At 52.4% G+C, this 14,023-nt stretch overlaps 1 protein-coding gene across 4 annotated transcripts in view; it reads right to left on the reverse strand.

The window, feature by feature from the left end:
- CLIP2 (CAP-Gly domain containing linker protein 2) overlaps positions 1-14,023 on the reverse strand; it is a 112,034-nt gene that overhangs the window by 81,588 nt on the left and 16,423 nt on the right. For 2 of the 4 annotated variants that reach the window (XM_025380301.1, XM_025380299.1), the window contains exons 2-3: positions 12,389-12,437; positions 853-1,040 (exon numbers count right to left, since the gene is read on the reverse strand). In XM_025380301.1, coding sequence (XP_025236086.1) covers positions 853-973 — 121 coding nt within the window. In that variant the 5' untranslated portion in view covers positions 974-1,040; positions 12,389-12,437. The remainder of the gene's footprint in view (positions 1-852; positions 1,041-12,388; positions 12,438-14,023) is intronic. The other 2 variants (XM_025380302.1, XM_025380300.1) reach the window with 1 other exon arrangement.

The raw sequence follows: 14,023 nt of genomic DNA on the forward strand, positions 1-14,023 counted from the left end.
CCCACCTCAGCCTCCCTAAGTGCTGAGATTACAGGCATAAGCCTCCATGCCCAGCTCAATCACAATTTTTGAAACTGCAGAGAATGGGTAAGAAATTGCTGCTAGTTCCTTCCATCATACTCCCACAGCTGATTGGTTTAAACCCTCCCGCAGCTCTCATTATTAGGATGAAAATGAAACTCCCTGCACACCTCCAAGTCACCCAGGTCCACCTGCATCGCAGCAGACTGCCCCAGCCACACTCACGCTCTCTCCCTCTTCTGTACTCATGAGGCTCCTTTCTGCCTCTGAGCCTTTGCATGTGCTGTTCCCTCTACTTGGAACACCCTTCCCTCTTTTTTCTATTTTTGAGGCGGAATCTCGCTCTGTTGCCCAGGCTGGAGTACAATGGTGTGATCTCAGCTCAATGCAACCTCTGCCTCCCAGAGTCAAGTGATTCTCCTGTCTCAGCCTCCTGAGTGGGTGGGATTACAGGCACCTGCCACCATGCCTGGCTAATTTTTGTATTTTTAGTAGAGATGGGGTTTCACCAAGTTGTCCAGGCTGGTCTCAAACTCCTGACCTCCAGTGATCCGCCCACCTTGGCCTCCCAAAGTGCTGGGATTACATTCATGAGCCACGGTACCCAGCCCTTTTCCTCTTCAGCTAGTGCATCAGCTATTCACCCTCCAGACCTCAGCTCCCCTCCCTGGGGAAGCCTCTGCCAACCTCAGACCCCATTACGGGAGCTCACGACACTCAGCATCTCCCATCAGATTGGTCACAGAGTGGCCTGTGCTCCTGGGGTTCTTCCAGAAGAACGCTCATCCCATGTAGCCAGTCCCTTCATCCCCGATCCTTGGCGCCACATACCTTCCTTGGAGCCAGTGGCCGCCGCCGCCGAGGATGAAGCTGACCCAGTAGAGGTCCGGCCCATGGGGCTGGAGTGCTTCCCCCCACGGCCGGGGGGCTTCAGGCCGCTGGGCTTCTGCATGGCGGTGCCACTGGGCAGGTGGTCAAGGGTGAGTGCTGGTCACGTCCTCTCTGCCATCTTCACTCACCTGCGGGCAGAGACAGGAGAGATCACATCATCACTTCCCAATGGCCCCCAGACCCTCAAGGGCTAGTGAGCACCACACATCCCCCCCTGAGGTGGGCTGGACGAGGCAACACCCGATTTAACCTATCAGCTCACTGCAACACCCGATTTAACCTATCAGCTCACTGCAACACCCGATTTAACCTATCAGCTCACTGCAACACCCGATTTAACCTATCAGCTCACTGCTCCCGTTGCCGCACAGGCCATATTCCCGGACTCACCATCCCAGCACACACCCCCTCTACTGCAGGGGCAGGACAAACACACAGAGAGGCTTATGCCTTCCCCAATGTCCTGGTGTGGGGTTACCTGCCTCAACTCTACACCAGGCCGCCATCTAGCCACAACCTCTGCCTGCCTTCCCACCATGAAGGCTTTGTGTCTTTATTTAATTTTGGTTGCAGAAATTTATTACAAGTGAAAGATATTTCATCCTCTATCCCACGAGCATGCATCAAGCTGTTTGCAACAAAGACCATTTTTAGACTGGGTACAGTGGCCTGTCAGTCCAGCACTCTGGGAGGCTGAGGCTGGTGGATCGCTCGAGCCCAGGAGTTCGAGGCTGCGGTGAGCTCCAGTGCACTCCAGCCTGGGTGACAGAGTGAAACCTTTTCAAAGTGTGAGCTGCACGCTGACTATGGTCATTAAAAGTCCTAAAAGGGGCCAAGCGCAGTGGCTCACGCCTGTAATCCCAGCACTTTAGGAGGCTGAGGTGAGTGGATCACTTGAGGTCAGGAGTTCAAGACCAGCCAGGCCAACATGGTGAAACCCCGTGTGTACTAAAAATACAAAAATTAGCCAGGCTGGGTAGCATACGCCTATAGTCCCAGGTACTTGGGAGGCTGAAGCACGAGAATCACTTGAACCCGGGAGGCGGTGGCTGCAGTGAGCCAGGGTCGCGCCACTGCACTCCAGCCTGGACAACAGAACGAGACTCTTGTCTCAAAAGAAAAAAAAAAAAAAAAAAGCCCTAAAAGGGCTGAGAGCAGTGGCTCACACCTGTAATCCTAACACTTTGGGAGGCCAAGGTAGGAGGATTGCTTGAGGCCAGGAGTTTGAAACCAGCCTTGGTAGTATAGCAAGACTTTATCTTTAGAGAAAAATAAAAAATAAAAAATTAGCCAGGCGTGGTGGCGCATGCCTGTAGTCCCAGCCACTTGTGAGGTGAGACGGGAAGATCGCTTGAGCCTGGGAGGCAGAGGCTACAATGAGCCATGATGGCACCACTGCACTCCAGCCTGGGTGACAGAGCGAGACTCTGTCTCAAGAAAAAAAAAAAAAAAAAAAAAAAAAGCAGTCATAAAATAGAACAAAATGATGTCCTTTGCAGGGGCATGGATGGAGTTGGAAGCCATCATCCTCAGCAAACTAACGCAAGAACAGAAAACCAAACACCGCATGCTCTCACTTATAAGTGGGAGCTGGACAATGAGAACACATGGACACAGAGAGGGGAGTAACACACACTGGGGCCTGTTGAAGGGTAGGGTGAGGGGAGGGAGAGCATCAGGAAAAATAGCTAATGCATGCTGGGCTTAATACCTAGGTGATGGGTTAATAGGTGCAGCAAACCACCATGGTACACATTTACCTATGTATACATCCGGCACATGTACCCCGGTACCTAAATTTTTTTTTTTTTGAAACGAAGTCTCACTCTTGTTCCCCAGGCTGGAGTGTGATGGCGTGATCTCAGCTCACTGCAACCTCTGCCTCCTGGGTTCAAACAATTATCCTGCCTCAGCCTCCTGAGTAGCTGGGAATACAGGCACCTGTCACCACACCCGGCTAATTTTTGTATCTTTAGTAGAGACGGGGTTTTGCCATGTTGGCCAGGCTGGTCTAGAACCCCTGACCCCAGGTGATCCACCTGCCTCGGCCTCCCAAAGTGCTGGGATTACAGGAGTGAGCCACCGTGCCCGGCCGGAAATTAAAATTAAAAAAAAAAAGAAAAAAAAAAGCCCAGGCGCAGTGGCTCATGCCTGTAATCCCAGCACTTTGAGAGGCCAAGGTGGGTGGATCACCTGAGGTCAGGAGTTCGAGACCAGCCTGGCCAACGTGGCGGAAACCCCATCTCTACTAAAAACATAAAAATTTGCTGGGCGTGTTGGCAGGCACCTGTAATCTCAGCTACTCGGGAGGCTAAGGCAGGAGAATCACTTTAACCCAGGAGGCGGTGGTTGCAGTGAGCCAAGATTACACTACTGCACTCCAGCCTGGGTGACATAGTAAGGCTCCATCTCAAAAAACAGAAAACAGAAAAAAAAAAAAAGGGCCAGGTGTGGTAGCTCATGTCTGTAATCCCAGCACTTTGGGAGGCCACGGCAAGAGGATCACTTGAGCCCAGGAGTCCAAGACCCGCCTGGGCAACATCGTGAGACCCTGTTCTCTATAAATAATAGAAACAAAATATTTTTTAAAGGCCTAAAAGCAATGATTACATATTAATCATGGCCAAAAAAAAAAAAAAGTGTGTGATGCTTGCTAGCACAGTAACCTCAGGATCAAAAGCTTTGTGTTTTAATTTTTATTTTTTTTAATTTATTTTGAGATAAGATTCTCACTCTCTGGCCCAGGCTGGAGTGCAGTGACACCATCTCGGCTTACTGGGCTCACTGCAACCTCCACCTCCCAGGTTCAAGAGATTCTCCTGCTGCAGCCTCCCAAGTAGCTGGGATTACAGGCACCCGTCATCATGCCTGGTTAATTTTTGTCTTTTTAGTAGAGACGGGGTTTTGCCATGTTGGCCAGGCTGGTCTCAAACTCCTGACCTCAAGTGATCCTCCCGCCTCAGCCTCCCAAAGTGCTGGGAGTACAGGTGTGAGCCACCATGCCCGGCCAGCTTTGTGTCATTATGATGAAGCAGAGAAGAGCTTACAGGACAAAAGGGACTCTGGAGAGGAGCAAAGCCTCCAGGTATGACGCTATCTGTTTAGGGGATCGGGGGCAGCAAGATGGGACTGGCTGCAGGGGGCCGGAGAGGTGGACAAGTCCCCCAGCCCCAGGCCTCTTCCCCACTATCCTATACTCACAAACTTTAATGCACCCAATGTTTCCGGAAGGCTCACCATGAGCCAGGCCCCATCCCTGCCCCAGAGCTGTAGGTAGGACTTAGCCTCTGCCCTGGGGAGCACCATCCAATGGGGAGAGGAAATTCAGAGCACCATAGTCAGATGGAGGATTCCAGGCAAAAGCATCCTCACGTCTGGACCTCAGAAACACAGGAAATCTCTGATACAGGAGATGCCCTTGTCTGTCCAGCCATATCTGCAGTCGCAGATTTTGAAGAAACCTTTTCTCCATTAATTTTGTTGTTATTATTATTTTTAGAGACAGGGTTTTATTCTGCTGCCCAGGCTGGAGTGCAGTATCACGATCTCAGCTCACTGCAACCTCTGCCTCCTGGGTTCAAGCGATTCTCCGGCCTCAGTCCCCCAAGTAGCTGGGACTACAGGTATCCGCCACCATGCCTGGCTAATTTTTGTATTTTTTGTAGAGATGAGGTTTCACCATGTTGGCCAGGCTGGTCTCGAACTCCTGACCTCTAGTGATCCTCCCACCTCTGCCTCCCACAATGCGGGGATTACAGGCGTGAGCCAGTCTCTTTTCCCCCTTTTTTTTTTTTTTTTTTTGGAGACAGAGTCACTTTGACACCCAGGCTGGAGTGTAGTTGCATGATCTTGGCTCACTGCAACCCTCCATCTCCTGGGTCCAAGCAATTCTTTTGCCTCAGCCCCTGAGTAGGTCAGACTACAGGTGCCTGCCACCAGGCCCAGCTAATTTTTGTATTTTAGTAGAGAGGGGGTTTCTGCCATCTTGGCCAGACTGGTCTCGAACTGCTGACGTCAGGCGATCCTCCCCTTGGCTTCCCAAAGTGCTGGGATCACAGGCATGAGCCACCGCTCCTGGTCTATATTTTCCCCATCCTTGACTCATATGACTTATGTGGGTTGACTTCATTCCCACTCCTAGAGGGGATGCATAACACAGGCCTGGCCATCAGGGAAGATCGTGTGAGGCGTCCCAGAGCCTGGGCTGTGGCTGAAACCTTCAGGAAGAATTCTCCCTGCTCTGGGGCTGCCTGGGTGTAGGATACAAGCCAGAAGCTGCAGGAGCCATTCTGGTCACCGCATGGGAGAGCCTGCCAGGGAACAGTGCCAACACAGAGACAGCAGAGCTGAGTCCCCAGGAGGGCCTGGATCCAGCTGAGCCTGAAGCTGGTCACTTGAGCTCTTTTTTTTTTTTTTTTTTTTTTTTTTAGATGGAGTATTGCTCTGTTGCCCAGGCTGGAGTGCAGTGGCGCGATTTCGGCTCACTGCAAGCTCCGCCTCCCAGGTTCATGCCATTCTCCTGCCTCAGCTTCCCGAGTAGCTGAGATTACAGGCACCCGCCACCACGCCCGGTTAATTTTTTGTATTTTTAGTAGAGACGGGGTTTCACTGTGTTAGCCAGGATGGTCTTGATCTCCCGCATGATCTGCGCCCTCCTCAGCCTCCCAAAGTGCTGGGATTACAGGCTTGAGCCACCGTGCCTAGCTGAGCTCTTCATTTACATCAACCAACAAATCTCACAATTGTTTTTTCTCTCTCTCTTTTTTTTTTAGACAGGGTCTTACTCTGTTGCCCAGGCTGGAGTGCAGTGGTACGATTTCAGCTCACTACAGCCTCAACCTCCCAGGCACCCGAGTAGCTGGGACCACAGGTGCATGCTACCAACCCCCCAGCTATGTTTACAAGCTTTTTGTAGAGACAGGGTCTCACTATGTTGCCCAGGCTGGTCTGAAACTCCGGGGGTCAAGCAATCCTCCCGCCTCGGCCTCCCAAAGTGCTGGGATTACAGGCGTGTGCCACTGCGCCTGGCCTTTTTTTTTTTCCTAAACCTATTTGAGGGACTATGTCATTTGCATTTCCAAAAAAGTTCTGGTGAATACAGATGTCAACCCACAATGCTCACGGCAGGAATGTGTGTGTGTTCTCAGGACATCCGATGAGTCAGCAACACTACTACCTGTCCTGGCACATCTGAGTGAAGGATCGCCTCCTCCCTTGGCCTGGCAGCTGTAAGAGCAGAGGAAAGCGAGCTGCCCCCAGGCACACAGCAGTGGAGCCGACACGCCCTGGTGTGCCCACGAGAGCACTGGGCATGCCTGCCAGCCCTGGCCCTCAGGACTCGCTAAATCTGACATTTTAATGCCCTTGGTGCCCCGGGAATTCTAGGGACTGGGAGTCGATCATGCTGGGGTACAAGGCTGCTCCCTTGGTCCCCAGAACCTGGCCCTCCTGGTGGCTTGTTCAATGAGGGAGCCAACTTTGGGCACAGCTCTCTGAGAGCTTGGTTAGGCTGGGTCAGCATCTCCAACGCCAGCAAAGGTGAGTGGGGGCGGCCTCTGGTGACAGTAAATGTCCCACCTTGTGGGTGACCAAATGAACCTCCTGCTCCCGTGGCTCAGTTGGGGGACCCTCTCACCTAGGAATTCCAGATGCAGAGAAGAGAGAGCATTGCTGGAACTCAAATGAGGTTCAAGGAACTCCTTCCCCCTCCTGACCCCCAGCCCAGGGCCTCTTCTCTGCCCAAAAACCCTCCCACAGAGAAAACAGCTATAAATCGTATCTAATAATAGACTTTCATTCTTTTATTTATTTATTTATTTTTGGAGACAGAGTCTTGCTCTGTTACCCACGTGGTACAATCTCGGCTCACTACAACCTCCACCTCGCAGGTTCAAGCGATTCTCCTATTTCAGTCTCCCAAGTAGCTGGGACTACAGGTGTCCCATTGCCATCCCATTGGCTAATTTTTGTATTTTTAGTAAAGATGGAGTTTCACCATGTTGGCCAGGCTGGTCTTGAACTCCTGCCCTCAAATAAATGATCCACCTGCCTCGGCCTCCCAAAGTGCTGAGATTACAGGTGTGAACCATCACACCTGGCCCATACTTGCATTCTTTTTTTCTTTTTCTTTTTTTTTTAAATTTTTTATTTTTGAGATGTGGTCTTGCTCTATCGCCCAGGCTGGAGTGCAGTGACATGATCATAGCTCACTGCAGCCTCCAACTTTTGGGCTCAAGCAATCCTCCTGTCTCAGCCTCCTGGGTGGCTAGGACTACAGGTGCACCCTACCATGCCTGGCTAATTGTTTTTCATTTTTTTATAGAGACTGGGTCTAGCTACGTTGTCAAGGCTGGTCTCAAACTCCTGGGCTCAAGCAATCCTCCTGCCTCCGCCTCTGGAAGTGCTGGGATTACAGGCATGAGCCACCACGCCCAGCCAGGGCTGGTATTCAGGAAACAGAATGAACTCTGCAACTCACTGAGAAAGCAACAACCCAGTTAAAAATGGGTGAAAGGTTTGAATACACATTTCACCAAAGAAGATATACAAAGAGCCCATAAGCACATGCAAAGATGACTAACATTATTACTCATCCAGGCAATGCAGATCAAAACCACAAGAGATACCACTTCCCAACAAAGGGAATGGCTAAAAGTTTTTAAAGCTGACAATACCAAGGACTGATGAGGACGCAGAACAACTGCAATGCTTGTAGTATTGGTGGAAATAAAAAATGGTACAGGCCGGGCGCGGTGGCACAAGCCTGTAATCCCAGCACTTTGGGAGGCTGAGACGGGTGGATCACAAGGTCAGGAGATCGAGACCATCCTGGCTAACACGGTGAAACCCCGTCTCTACTAAAAAATACAAAAAAAAAACTAGCCGGGCGAGGTGGCGGGCGCCTGTAGTCCCAGCTACTCAGGAGGCTGAGGCAGGAGAATGGCGTAAACCCGGGAGGCGGAGCTTGCAGTGAGCTGAGATCCGGCCACTGTACTCCAGCCTGGGTGACAGAGCGAGACTCCGTCTCAAAAAAAAAAAAAAAAATGGTACAATCACTCTGGAAAACAGTTGGGCAGTTTCTTAAAAAGCTAAAAATAGTGGCAGAGTGCAGCGGCTCACGCCTGTAATCCCAGCACTTTGGGAGGCTGAGGTGGGCAGATCACGAGGTCAGGAGTTCGAGACCATCCTGGCTAACACGATGAAACTCCGTCTCTACTAAAAATACAAAAAATTAGCCAGGCATGGTGGCAGGCGCCTGTGGTCCCAGCTACTCGGGAGGCTGAGGCAGGAGGATGGCATGAACCCGGGAGGCAGAGCTTGCAGTGAGCCGAGATTGCACCACTGTACTCCAGCACTCCAGCCTGGGCAACAGAGGGAGACTCCATCTCAAAAAAAAAAAAAAGTTAAAAATAGGAGCTTGAGGTAGGCGGATAACTTGAGCCCAGGAGTTGGAGACCAGCCTGGGCAACATGGTGAAAACCCATCTCTACCAACATGGCGAAAACCCATCTCTACCAAAAATCCAAAAACAATTAGCAGGACATGGTGGCACATGCCTGTAATCCCAACTACTTGGGAGGCTGAGACACAATAATCGCTTGAACCCATAAGGCAGAGATTTCAGTGAGCCAAGACTGTGCCACTGCACTCTAGCCTGGATGAAAAAGTGAGACCTTGTCTCAAAAAAAAAAAAGAAAGTTAAAAATATACCTCCCATATAACCCAACCACCCAAGAGAAGCAAAAACATGTGTCCATAGAAAGTTTTATAAGTAAGTGTTCATACCAGTTTTACTCATAACAGCACCAAAGTAAAATCTCCATCAACCAGTGCATGTACAAACAAAAGTAGGGCAGCTGTTTTTTATTTTATTTTTATTTTTCAGACAGGGTCTCACTCTGTCACCCAGGCTGAGTGCAGTGGTGCAATCATGGCTCACTGCAGACTGGAAACTCCTGGGTTCAAGTGATCCTCCCACCTCAGCTTCCTGGGTAGCTAGGACCAAAGGCAAGTGCCACCATGCCCAGCTAACTTTTTATTTTTTTGCAGATGGAGCCTCAATATGTTGCCAAAGCTAGTCCTGGACTCAAAGGATCCTCCTGCCTCAGTCTACCAAAGTGCTGGGATTATAGGAGTGAGCTGCCATGACCAGTCTTCATTTTTATTTTAGAACAGAGACAGGTCTCTGTCACCCAGGCTGGAGTGTGGTGGCGTGATCATGGCTCACTGCAGCCTCAACCTCCTGGGCTCAAGCAATCCTCCCACCTCAGCCTCCCCAGTAGCTGGGACTACAGGCATGTGCCATCACGCCCGGCTAAATTTTTTTTTTTTTTTTGTAGAGACAGGGTCTCACTACGTTGCCCAAGCTGGTCTTGAATTCCTGGACTCAAGCAATTCCCCCCACCTCAGCCTCCCAAAGTGCTGGGATTAAAGGTGTGAGCCACGATGCCTGGCCCAAAGTGGTATTATCTATATAACAGAATATTTCTCAGCAATAAAGAACTACTGATGTGTGCAACATCAGTAGTTGTTGATGAATGCTTTTGTTTTTTTCTCTTTTGAGACGGAGTCTCGCTCTGTTACCCAGGCTGGAGTGCAATGGCGTGATCTTGGCTCACTGGAACCTCCATCTCCTGGGTTCAAGCGATTCTCCTGCCTCGGTCTCCAGAGTAGCTGGGATTACAGGTGCCTGCCACCACACCCAGCTAATTTTTTGTATTTTTAATAGAGACAGAGTTTCACTATGTTGGCCAGGCTGGCCTCGGACTCCTGATGTCAGGTGATTCACCTGCCTCGGCCTCCCAAAGTGCTAGGATTACAGGTGTAAGCCACCACGCCCGGCTGGATGAATGTTTAAAACATTTTGCTAAGTAGAAGAAACTAGACACGAAGGACTCCATATTGTATGAGTCCATTCATATGCAATTTCAAAATTGCACACACAGGATGCAGATCAGTGGTTGCCTGGGCCTGGAAACACAGACTGGCTGCAAATGGGCACAGAGAACTTTCTGGGTGGTAGAAATGTCCTAAAACGGAGGTGTGGTGATAGTTGCACAACTCTGCGTTTATACTAGAAGTCATCAAACCATACACTTAATTTTTAGTAGAGACGGGGTTTCACCATGTTGGCCAGGTTGGTCTCGAACTCCTGACCTCAGGTGATCCATCCACCTCAGCCTCCCAAAGTGCTGGGATTACAGGAGTGAGCCACTATGCCTGGCCCAAACCATACACTTAGGATGGGAGAGGCAGGGCATAGTGGCTTACACCTGTAATCCCAGCACTTTGGGAGGCAGAGATGGGTCAATTGCTGGAGCTCAGGAGTTTGTCACCAGCCCAGGCAACATGGCGAAAATCTGTCTCTACAAAATAATACAAAATTTAGCCGGGTGTGGTGGTGCGTGCCTGTAGTACCAGCTACTGGGGAGGCTAAAGTGGGAGGATTGCGTCAGCCTGGGAGGTTGAGGCTGCAGTGAGCTGTGATCACACCACCACACTCCAGCCTGGGAGACAGACTGAGACCCTGTCTCTAAAAAAGTTTAAAAATTTTTTTAAAAAGGGCTGGGCGTGGTGGCTCACACCTGTAATCTCAGCACTTTGGGAGGCCGAGGCAGGCAGATCACTGGAGGTCAGGAGTTTGAGACCAGCCTGGCTAACGTGGTGAAACCCCGTCTCTACTAAAAATACAAAAAGTAGCTGGGCGTGATGGCACATGCCTGTAGTTCCAGCTACTTGGGAGGCTGAGGCAGGAGAATCACTTGAACTCGGGAGGCGGAGGTTGCAGTGAGCCGAGATCATACCACTGCGCTCCAGCCTGGGCAACAAGAGCAAGACTCCATCTCAAAAATAAATAAATAAAAATAAAGAAATAAACAAACTAGATCATGAATGAATGAATGATACTTACCCAAGAGGTGAGAAGTCCAAGACACCATTCTCACGTCCTTAGGACATAGCACTCAGGTCTGAGTGGCTCATGGTGATCAGCCCAGCTCATCACACAGCTGGTCTGGCCTCCCCACCAACCAGCATCCCCTCTGAGGCAGAGACCAGGCATAAGAACCCTGTCCCTGGCACTGGAGGCTCCTGCAGATGACCCTGCAGGTCCTTACCACCCGCCTGACACTGTCCCACCTCCCAGTGGCCGCCTGTGCCTTTTCTCCCACCTGTTTCACTTCATCTATTTGCATTACCTACTGACAATTAGCCTGATGCCACCTCCTCCAGGAAGTCTCCCAGGACCTCAGGATCACATGTGGGGCCCAGGAGGAGAGAGTACGCTGTTCTTGTCTATCTTCGTCATGCCACCCGGGAGCTCACAGGTAACTTCAGGCAGGGCCATAGTCTCTCCTCCCTGGGAACCCAGCCTGAGCCATGGTGCCTGGCACAGAGCCATGATCTGGAATTCCCACGACAGCAAACCTACAGTGGCCCAGAGGACAAAGGCCTTCCAGGCCACAAATCCCCAGAAACACTCCTCCCAGGGAACGCTCCCGTAATTGCCCTCTGGCCCTCCCGAACCCCCCAGCAGCCTCCAGTACGAAGAACCTACCATTGCCAGGCGCGGTGGCTCATGCCCGTAATCCCAGCACTTTGGGAGGCTGAGGCGGGCGGATCATGAGGTCAGGCATTTGAGACCAGCCTGGCCAACATAGTAAAACCCCATCTCTACTAAAGATACAAAAAAAAAAAAAAAAAATTAGCTAGACATGGTGGCGGGCACCTTTAGTCCCAGCTACTCAGGAGGCTGAGGCAGGAGAATCGCTTGAACCCAGGAGGCGGAGGTTGTGGTGAGCCGAGATGGTGCCATTGCACTCCAGCCTGGGCGACAGATCGAGACTCTGTCTCAAAAAAAAAAAAAAAAACAACAACAACAACAAAAAACGAATCCACTGTCTACCAGGCATTGCACGAATGTGGTCTCATGTCCTCAGCCCCTGGACAAGGCAAAGGTCCTGTGACAGGTGGAGCTTCCCGAGTGCAGAGAAGTTCAGGGACTCAAAGTCACACACTGCTAAGTGGCTGTCCTGGAATCAGACCCGGGTCTGGCCCTTCCATACCTCCCATCCTGCCCAGCCCAGCCCTGGAATAACATTTGTGAGCCCCCTGGCCTCTGGGGACAGCGTCCGCCTGCCACGGCTCACAAAGGAAACCAAAGAGCTGGCAGGAGAGAAGAACCAAGGCGGCATTCAGTCAGGCCCGGCCACCCTCGCTGTGGGAGGGGGAGAAGGGTGCAGAGGGGGAGCAGCCCCCCTGTCCCCAAGGAGCACCCGGAAGGGGAGAGGGGAGAATGGTGAACAGGAAGACGGGGGAGGCCACCTGCCCTTGTGTGACTCAGCTGTGCTGGTGGGACAGAGGAAGAGAGAGGGATTCTTGGAAAACGCTGGGACTTGATGATAAATTGGCCTCTGGCCACACTGCGGCCGATGTGGGAGAAGCCTGGCGCAGTCCCAGCTCCAAACCCCAGACTTACCCCGAGTGGCTGTGAGCCCTTGGCGCAGAGAGAGCCTCAGTTTCATTACCTGTAAAATGGAGTACAAGTATCACCACCTCCTGGGAGTGAGGCAGAGAAGACACCCCAGGAGTGTGCCCGGCTGCTCAGGAAGGGGACTGTCACTACTCTCTGGAGGCCCTGGTGCACAGGATGGACAGGCAAGGGCGGGGTGGCATTCAGACCAACAGGCCCCCTTTTGTGCCACCCTCCTCTGCCGTTTCCTGGAGACAAGCCCCGGCTGCATTTCATGGCTTCCATTTCAGCTGCCCAGGGGTGGCGGGCTGCAGCCTCGGAACTCTCTGCCAATCAGGGCCCCGGCGGAGAGGGACGGGTGCCAAGTGGAGCAGTGGAAAGCCCGTCTCAGTTTGGCGGGCCAGCCTCGTCCTGGGGCGAGGGAGGTGGGAGCCAGGAAGTGGGCACGCCTGCAGAGACCCCGGACGTGGCTCACTCCCGGAGGGGCAGGTGCTTGGCAGGGACACTCCTGCTGGCTGGGGTGGGTCATATCCAGTCTTCACCAGACCCCACTCTCTCCAGGGCCCTCGGGGGTCCCGGCAGCTGGGGAGCTCATGCCCACACTTCCTGAGGGTAACCCACAGTCCCCACAATCAGGCCCCAGAGGTAGGCTCAGCACAGTCCCTACCCACACGCCACAAGCCCTAAGGCACCAGGCACAACAGCACCTCTCGGAGGAGCAAGGGCCCCGTAACCTGAAGCCTGGGCAGGGAGCACCTGCGGGGCAGAGGGTTCTGGGATCCAGCAAGGGAAACTGACCACACTCTGCCAGGTCCACCCAACACCCAAGGATCTGGTCGGGCTGGAATGCAGGGGGGCATCTAGAGAGTGTGAGAGACAGGCAGGCTCTCCCCGACGTGCCCCAGCAATCAGGCTGAGGGGATGAGGGGCCACAGAAAGACTCCAAGCCAGGGGTCCCCCACAATCAGACAAGCACGCCAGCAAGACCACTCTGGGAGCTCAGGATGATGGTGAACTGCCAGCGGGGGCAGTAAGGTTGAGGTGCAGGGAGAGAGGCCCGTTGGGGGCTGCTGAGATGGAAGCGGACCCCTAAAATGTGGCCGGGTGTGGTGGCTCATGTCAGTAATCCCAGCACTTTGGGAGGCCAAGATGGGAGGATCACCTGAGGTCAGGAGTTCAAGACCAGCCTGGCCAACATGGCGAAACCCCAACTCTACTAAAAATGGAAAGATTAGCTGGGCATGGTGGCGGGCGCCTGTAATCCCAGCTATTTGGGAGACTGAGGCAGGAGAATCACTTGAACCCAGGAGGTGGAGGTTGCAGTGAGCCAAGATGGTGCCATTGCCTGGGCACCAGCCTGGGCAACAAAGTGAGATTCCATCTCAAAAACAAACAAAATGTGGCCTGATCTGGGACAGAGAGGGAACGCAGGGAGGGAGGCGGGGGGAGGTAGGGGCTGCAGCAGAGAACTTAAAGGAACCACGGGGCACCAACCTGAGGGCACCCAACGATAGGTGGGCAGGAATGGGACCAGCCTTTGTGGGGGAGGCCAGGCTGCACAACCCACCAGCTGAGAGACAGAGAGCCACTGCGCCTCCCCCGGAAAAGGCAAACCCAGGGTGCCCTATCCAATGGGCAAGT

The sequence above is a fragment of the Theropithecus gelada genome, chromosome 3 (assembly GCF_003255815.1).
Source record: "Theropithecus gelada isolate Dixy chromosome 3, Tgel_1.0, whole genome shotgun sequence".
NCBI lineage: Eukaryota > Metazoa > Chordata > Mammalia > Primates > Cercopithecidae > Theropithecus > Theropithecus gelada.